Source organism: Anguilla rostrata, chromosome 8 (assembly GCF_018555375.3).
Source record: "Anguilla rostrata isolate EN2019 chromosome 8, ASM1855537v3, whole genome shotgun sequence".
Lineage (NCBI taxonomy): Eukaryota > Metazoa > Chordata > Actinopteri > Anguilliformes > Anguillidae > Anguilla > Anguilla rostrata.
In genome coordinates, this window is record NC_057940.1 from 6,043,554 (window position 1) to 6,052,838 (window position 9,285).

At 41.0% G+C, this 9,285-nt stretch overlaps 1 protein-coding gene across 1 annotated transcript in view; it reads right to left on the reverse strand.

Annotated features, from left to right (window-relative positions):
- Positions 1–2,990: 2,990 nt before the first annotated feature.
- LOC135260670 (V-set and transmembrane domain-containing protein 2A-like) overlaps positions 2,991–9,285 on the reverse strand; it is a 24,829-nt gene continuing 18,534 nt past the window's right edge. Inside the window, exon 5 of the mRNA XM_064346103.1 lies at positions 2,991–3,978. Within this exon, the coding sequence (XP_064202173.1) occupies positions 3,902–3,978 (77 nt within the window). The 3' untranslated portion in view covers positions 2,991–3,901. The remainder of the gene's footprint in view (positions 3,979–9,285) is intronic.

Here is a 9,285-nt window from a genome sequence, read left to right on the forward strand (position 1 = left end):
AAAAGTCAAAGTGTAATCGAAATATAATTTTCTACGGAGTGTCAACATTGTTTGCTCTTTGGTAATAAAAAGCTTCCATTAATGCAATTGTTTGTTTTCTTTTTGTTGTTGTGAGAAATGTTTTTATTCCATTTTTATAATATTGTAACAGAAAAAACAAAGACACAAAAGAGAAAAAGAATGGCCTCTAATTCTTATATCATTTCTGTGTTTTATTTTAATTTAAGTTACAATAAGGAGTCAATATATCACAACATAAATATTTGTTAGAAATAAAAATATGAAGTAATGTTTTCCATTTAACATTCCAAACTTAATTGACATTAAATGCATCTTGATATTCTCAACAGCACATGACAAGTGATCATGACAGAATTAAGGGTCAATTCTGACACCCAAATATAAATGCGCTGCTTGACCGGTCGAATTAGACGGCAAATTCAGTGAATTCAAAAATACATCCTTTTTTTTTTCTTCTAGAAACCAGGAGTAGTTACAGTACTGGGAGTGCCCTCCTAGCTTTACAAATGGAGAGGAGAGGAAAATGGCATTCCAACTTCCACCATTTAAAAAAAAAAAGAAACCGTTAGTTTATTTGACAGGGTCAGTGCACATTAATAACAGCTCTGTGAGTTTAGCCCAAACAGCTTGTTTTTCATCTCCAGTCCCTGGGTGGCCTGTCTTCGGCTGTGGGAGGAAGCCCATGCGAACACGGAGAGAGAAAACGCAGACCCCATGCAGGGAGGACGGCTAGCTGGGCCTCGAGCTCCCGAATCTCCATCGCGCAGCGGCAACGGTGCTAACCACTGCGCCACCACACCCCCCCTAGCCCCCCTACCCCCCCCCACCCCCCCCCGTCCTCAGGTCTCCTGCTCAATCAATAATGTTTTCGTTTTTCAGACTGCAAGGCAGATAGTTTTTTGCTAATGTTCGCTGTACGTACAGATAATGCTAAATGGCCTGCGGGTTCATTGGTTCCATCATACCAGTTCCTCAATATTGGAGCGTATGAAGAAGTTCTGCAGCCAACTGCTCGGGTGTGAGTTATGGAATCTGTGAATCTGTAACAGGGCCAAATTAGTGAGGGAGGAGATTTATTTGAGCCAGAGGCCTGCTAGGTTGATTAGTCTCCCTGCTCATAATAAGTTTCTTGTCTAAAGCATGAAAGCGAAAACTCTGCAATAAACTATTTATCACAAACCCTCGAAGGACCAGCAGGCCTGCCTGGCTAAGCAGCGTCTAAGTGAAGTTGGATATTTCTAGAATTTTCCACAATCTACTGTACGATACGTGCGAAAGCATTACTTGACCCTTACGGAATAGTGTAGGTGTGTGTGTGTAGTCTGACAGTACACACAGTGTTCTGTTCTCCTGATACTACCCCCCCCCCCCCACCCCACACACACACACACACACACACACTCATGCACAATTGCACACACTACTAGTCATTAATTTATATGACCTAAAAGCATGCAAAATAATAACAAAATGAAGCACTTGGAAATGTACTATTCATAAAACCACCATGCTTTTCAATCAAGCAAAATAACTGACAACAGACTGCGACCAGTCAAATGAGATCAAAAGACGGGCTCCTATGGAATCAAAAAACAGAAAAACTCCCTTCATGGTTCTGTAGTCAAAAATAGTCAAATTTACCACGACACGTTTGGAAAAAAATCATAACTTTCGTAACTTCCCGATTATGGCAAACTCCATAACGATACACTTGTTTACTGTATAAAACTACATCTGGAACCGTGTCTGTAGTCTAAATGTATCCTGGAGACGTAAGCACTCCAATAAGATGTCACAGTTTTAAAGACATCCTCCTCAGGCCTTCTGGGGTTAAATTGAGCTTTGTGAGGAGCACCTATAATAACCATATTTCTGCTTCGTTTCCAACCGAGAAATTTTATATTTCAGGAGGAAAAAAAAAACCTCCGAGCTGCATTTCCTTAGAAACAAGAAAGGTAGACGAGACAGAAATAAATCCCTTCAAAAACCTTCTTCACTGATGTCACAGGCATTGGTATCGTTACTGTAATCTCCTTCACTGATTTAGATTTACATTAAATCTTTTCGTACATTTGTCTTTCTGTTCGCGGTTATGCAAATAACGAGCACTTAATTGGTGCCAACAAATCCAAAAATAAATAGCTCATACATATTAAATGAAAACAGATTGCATTATTTCAGCCTTAAGGTTAAAAGAGGGTTTGGCAGATCCTCTAATTAATATATCTAAGTCTTAGAGTTAATGTATGTGAAATATTTATCTTCACATGACAGTAATTTGCTGGGAAAAAAGCAGCATGCTGGAGGTGTAGCCTGATCCATAATGTCAAAACATTGCGAGTGGATCTGGAAGCTGTCATCCAGTTTTATAAGCAGTGGCTCATGACTTTGCTGATAAACTATATGTCATAACCATCCTTATCTGGATATGTGGGATCAAGGGCATCATAAAAAACAAAACAAGCCAATTAGACAAACTAGATACTTTACAGGAACTTATAAAAACCAGCTAATGGCAAGTTAAAATGGTCGCTAGGTATCAAGACAGGGTTCATAACCAGGTGGAAAGTGGGCGGGTTGCTTACATTCCTGAGAATACTTTTGTTCACTTACCTTATTCATTACTAACAGCATGAGTCAATGCCTCAACACTGCAAGCGAAATCCCATCACAGTTATGCTGAATTCCAACAGTGCATTGCCGTCGGTAGTTTTTTTTTTTGTATCTGTTTTTGTATCGACTTGGGGGATGGGGTGAGGGGGTATTTTACCATTAAATAAATCAGTGATTTTGACCCGTTTGCTTCCATTTATTTTCCTTGATTAACACTAAATTGATTGGCGGAGTAATCAAGGAGCAGTCAGGGGCCAGGTTGGTCCTCGGCTGATTCTGCTGCTCCATTAGGGCTTCCGGGGCCGCTGCCTGCCACAGTTTAAATGATCACAAACAAGCGCGGATATATTCCGAAGTTTGTTTTTGCTTCACTTTATTTACATCTCTAACAAGAAGACATGGAGAAAGGGAACACGGCATGGGGACACAGGATAAAACTTTGGGAGTCACTTGGAAATGTACTATGCAGAAAACCGCCATGCCTGTCAATCGAGAAAAATGACTGACAACAGATTTAGACCAATAAAAGAAGGTAAAAAGGTGGGCACATGTATAATAAAAAAAATAATAATCGAAAAATCGAAAAACTCCCTGCAAGGGTCTGAATACTTTTGTTATGCTTTTTGTATTTTTACATGGTTCTATAGTCAAAAATATGTCCTGTACTTCAGGTTTTTTTTAAAATAGCAATGTATATAACTTAGTTACTCTTGTACACACACAAAAAGAAATTACTCTTTTTTTTAAAGACAGAAGTATTTTACATTTATTTCGGCAAGTATTCACTCAAGCAAAAAAAATATATGCGGTTAAAGCAATGACCACAGAATACATCGGCAGGAACACAGATCGGAATTTGTGATCGCTGATTACATCGTACAAACGAGCTCAGTTCGTTTATGCGTATGTGATTAAATAGAATGCGTGTGTATAGTCGATTTTTCACACCTTCACGTTAATGACACAAAAAAGTTCAAAAAGTTTTTTTTGGGGGGGCGGGAAAAAAGAACACACTTAGTGAAAGCTGGACTGCATTTCCTGGAGTCGGTGACTGAAGAGCCGCGTGGTCTTAAAATTTTTGTGATCGGTGACTCCTTGGCGCAACCTGCCCCCGGAAAACGATGCTTCTCGCGAGTGTCATTAAAAACGTACTGAGGGGCAAAGGTGACCCTACGCAGACCTGTCCACGGGATTAGCAGGTATTTCTTTCCCTCTTTCTCTTCGAGACCAGAAGAAGTAAGGGACTGGGGTTCTGAGGCAGCCCGGACTATAGAAAAGCACCTTTCATCACACCGTAAACAACGAGCAGGACAGCAAATCCATGGCTGGTGGTTATCTTCGTACCTGTGGGGGGAAATAAAAACAAAATTAGCTTGTTTTTCACGTCCTGTAACGAAAGGATCCGTGTAATTAATGTTCAAAAAGGCAACTCTTTATGGGATTCCAGTCGCCCTGCCATACCGTGCGCTTAAGATTACATTTTAAATTAGCACGTCCATTTATTGCAAAGATGGTGATTATTTTTATACGCGCCCTACGTATCGTCACAAATGGACACTGAAGCTCGACAGTTGTCACATTTTATTAAATTCATCATTGAAAATGAAAGATGAAGGCCACAGTACTTTAGGACGGAGGTGATTATCAGTCGCGGAAAAAGTGATTCATCGTTGCCTCCAAACGGAGTTCAAAAGTAAGATATTATCAATATTTCAGGTGGGCGTAGTGTTAACGCATTTCTTTCACATTATCGCACCTTCCATAGATTGCCTGTAATATTATTTAATAATCTAAATTTGCCAGTAATGTGTAGAATGAGTGAATCAACCTCAGCTCGTAATAACGCTTACAATGTATATATAGTTGCAGAAAGACAATTTATCAAATCAAAATGGCAACTTATGCATTTATCGCACCATCTCAACAGTGTATAATTGAAAATTTTGTTTTTCCCCCACTTTACTGACATTTATTGATGTCAAATAACCATAGACATCATATTTTAAGGTATGCTCTATATAGTCATTAGATAATATATAAAGCATTCATAACTACCGTGGAGAAACATAAATAAATATTCCATCAAAAGCACACACCCACCCGAAAGAGAGAAAAAAATCAAACAAACAAAAAAAAATAGGCACAACGTAGGAAATCACTCATTTGTAAACAGGCTTGGCAAATTTAAGATCTAATCTTAACAAAAAAATAAAATAAAATGGCTTTAGCCAAAAAGATTCATTCTGAAGAGGAAAACACTGATCATCTTGTCAAAACGAATGTTCTGGCCTGCACTCTGAGCGGATCTGTATCAGGCACGGCATTGGGCAGCTCTGACACAGTTCCACCAATCAAACGCCGCAAAAATATCCCCAACTGCTTCCCTCCATTTCGGGAGGTTTTGCCCTTGAACTTACGGAAAGTCTCCTGGCCTAGAAAACTGGAGCCCAAACTACGAAGAGGCTGATTCGGTTAGGAATTCGAGAGGGATTTGGGAAATGCACAGAGGAGGGTCCGGATAAGAAATTGGGGTTAAATAGTCGTGTGAGCCTCTCGTGCTAACACACTTTTTAAAAAACATTTTGGGTCATTTCAGGGAACAGAGTTGTGGAAATATTATAAACAATAACGTGGATTTCCTTTCATTAAAATGATATACATATTCTTAGCTGGTAATTGTCTGATTTTCTTTTCTTACCAACAGGGATGGCCATTGTATAAATGCTGTGAGATGTACTGTTCATACAGTAAAATGTTCAGTGCTATATCATCTCTTACAGAGTACATGGACTGGACTCTGTATATGTATTCTGTTAGAATTGAATTAACACCAGTCATTTTACTGTGTACTAGTTACCATGTTTATTGAGTACATGCATATGTGTAGAGATAGAGTGGGTTTGGGGTACAAGGCTATGGGTAAGTATGTATGACTAGATTGTAAAATCTCCAATCCCACATGATACGCTTTGGTATGATGATGTGATAAGAACCGTGCGATGCAGCAGCGATTGCATATTTTATTTGCACTGTAGTTACGGTGCATTCCCTTTATTATGAAGTGCTACTAAAGCGGACTCGGACATAAATTCAGCCCTGTGGAGGGAGGGAGGGAGGACACACAGGTCCAGGAGTAGATGAGGAGACATCCTCTAAGCCACCGTGACATTTATTGGAATTTACATCCCAACGAGAAGGGTGGCGTTCTCCGGGGGGGGGGGGGGGAGGTGCTCTGTTTCACACAAGGCTGGCACGGGGGTGAGGAAGAGGTGCCTGTTTCACACAAGGCTGGGCCGGACAGGGGGGTGAGGAAGAGGTGCTCTGTTTCACACAAGGCTGGGAAGGGGGGGGGGGGGGTGAGGAAGAGGTGCTCTGTTTCACACAAGGCTGGCACAGGGGGGTGAGGAAGAGGTGCTCTGTTTCACAAAGGCTGGGACGGGGGGCTGTGGGGGGGCTTAATCTCGCTTCACCTCACGTGGCCTCACAGAGACGACAGGACACACAGAGCACACAGAGACCCAGGACAACAGAGACTTCCTGTCTTAAGAGGAAGAGGCCCGCAATTGGCGGAATGCGGGGGGGCTAGACGTCAGTAGGACGTCATGGCAACGCGTTCAGTGTTAAATCAGCTCTTACAGAGTACATATCTGCGGAAGACCAAACGGAATGATGTTTCAGAATGACAAGAGAGTGGGAAAATATGAGAGGAGGTGACTTGTACTCGTACGGCGATAACATTTAACTAAACAATTACATAATCGGGTGACTAATGGACAAACAAAAACATCTGACCTCAAGAGTAAAAGAAAAACAGGAAAACTGTGTTGAGGATTGTTTTGAAGAAACTGGACTATGTACCCTGGACTAAGAAAGGGTAGAAACTGTCCAGAAACTGGACTATGTATGTTTACCCCATTTTTTGACCTACTTAACCAGCTTGTATGACCCTCACATGTAAAATCATGTATATATTGACTATATATTAAAGAGATTGTACCCTGTTTGGTAGAGTGACAGCTGATGTCCTTTGGGGGCTTTACCTCTACATGATGCATCAACAAGCATTGCTGATTTGCAAACTACCCTAAACTCAGAGTGGTCATTTTCCCTTGACGATATGGTCCCTATTGGACTCTCCTGTGCTCTGTTAGAGCTGGCCATTTTGTTGTGTGCTATCCTTCAGGGGTTTTTTTGTGTGTCTTTTTTCCTGGAAATCACAGAGCATGTTGATTGCCAATTTTGTGCTTTCTGGAGGAAAACCAAGGAAAACTCCCAGTTGCACTTTGGTTTACTCTATGAATTTTGAAGGCCAAATCACATTTTCTTTATTTGACACAAAACAGATAAATTCATCTCTGGAGATACTGGTTCTTCACAGAAACCCACCCCCCCTCCAAAAAAAAAACAAACAAACAAACAAACAAACAAAAAAACATGACAATATGTAGCCCCAAATTCCATCCAACAGTATATTTTTGTAATAATTTATTATTATTTTTAAATTACAGTATTCATGTTTTGAGTGATTTCTGAGAAATGTAAAGTATGATTACATTTTTAAAGCAAATAAGAAAGTATTACTAAATTGAACAAGGCCTCAACTTGCTTGCTGATTTTCATGTTAGTAAGTACAATTGCAAAAGACAGTGTATTGATGCACCAGAGCAGAATTCTGAGGCATACAGCAGTTATGTTTATTAAAAAATTCCCTTTCTGTTCACTTTATGCCACTGCAAGCATACACTACATGGCCAAAAGTATATGGACACCTGCAGAGGTGGACAATCCAGGTTCAGAAAGTAAAAGTTCATCCCAGAATTTTGTTCCAGTCACCTGGATTTGCTAATGAACACCATTATTCAGCCAGGAGGTAGAGCTAAATCAGCTGGCCGAGTTCAGGGGTGGATGAAATACACGGCAGGACTTTTACTTTCTGACCCCTGGAATGTCCACCTCTGGACACCTGACATCCAACATCTCATCAAAAATTATGGGCATTAATATGGAGTTGGTTCAGTTGCTGCTATAACATCCACTCTTCTGAAAAGGCTTTGTATGAGATGTTGGAGCAATGCTGCAGGGATTTGCTTCCATTCAGCCGGAATTTAGTGAGGTCAGGCACTGATTGGACGATTAGGCCAGGCTCACAGCTGACTTCCCAATTGACCCTAAAGGGTTTGGATGGCGTTGAGGTCAGGGCTCTGTGCTGCCCCGACAAATTCTTCCACACTGAAAAACCATTTCTATATGGACCTCGCTGTGTGCCCGGGGGCACTGTCATGCTGTAGCAGGAAAGGGCCTTCCCCAAACTGCTGGGGAAGCACAGAATCATCTCGAATGAGATTGTATGTTGCAGTATTAAGATGTGCCTTCACTGGAACCGAGACGCCTAGCCCAATCCATGAACAACAGCTCCAGGCCAAAGGGGGTGCCCAGATACGTTTTGCTCCTGTAAGTGTAAAATATTTCCAACGAGCCTGAACTTTATTAAAATCCGAAGTCACAGTACAAGTGATTACTCCAGCCGAGATCTGCGGCACGTCGTCCGTAATTAACGAGAAATAATTAGCACAGAGCGATCTTTGTAAATTCCACCCAGGCATAACAGTAAGCTGTTCGGAGAGGGATTATTATATCCCACGGGTGGGGGGGGGTTGGGGGGGCGGGAGGAGGGGAGGGGAGGGGGTGTTCGGGAGTGTGGAATGAGTTTCATTAACAGCGAGGCAGTACTTATCAGCTGCTGGTACTCAGAAGAAACGGTACTGAGAGCAGAGAAGGTTTCTAGCGTTTCTGTGCTCCGCACGTCCATTGTTGAACGATCACTTAATTAAACACGTTTTTACTTGTCTTTTTTGTTCAGATCTGAAAGATTAGAGGATATTAAACCTGTTAACATTTCGAGGCTCTTCAGTGCACGTTACCGTGGCAATGAACGGGGGCGGATAGGCCATCGCTTGCTGTAACCAGAAACAGTGAATGAAAAATATCGACTAAACCTTATTTTTAAATGAGTTCAAAATGGAAAAATTGGTGTTCCTTCGCTGTATCTCAAGCAGCACACTCCCTCCACGGTACATAAGAAAATGACAGCTATAAAAAAAAATATGTGTTGTGATCCCGTGATTAATGTGATCTCGAATTTGATTTCTTCTGAACAAAACATAAATATATATATTTGCTCCTCCTACCACGCAATGTTAAAAAAATGATGCAAGAATTGATCAGAAGTTCCTCTGAGGTTCCAATGCACACACAGTAGGCTCATAAAGTCTGTTTCCAGGCAAGAGAGGGGATAATAAAATGTAGATTTTATAGCTCTTCCTTCAGGTCGAAGTGATCCGAGCTGCAGCTTCTCATCGTTACCGTGACAGAGACTTTACTTTGCTAGCTACATTAGCTAACTTGAAAGTAGGTACATTGCATGGCAGTGCACACAAGCTCAATTCATTATGAGTGCATTAATTCATGCTAAATTATATCCCTTAGCATGGCAATAATTATAACTTAGCCACACTATTATTGTCAAGTGGCCAGAAGTTTCTGTATGGCATACACATATATACAGTCCTGACGTTAGCAAAGGTTACAGTAGAATATACTGTAGCATTCTCCACCATTACGTGCATCATAAAATGATGCATCGCAGGAAGG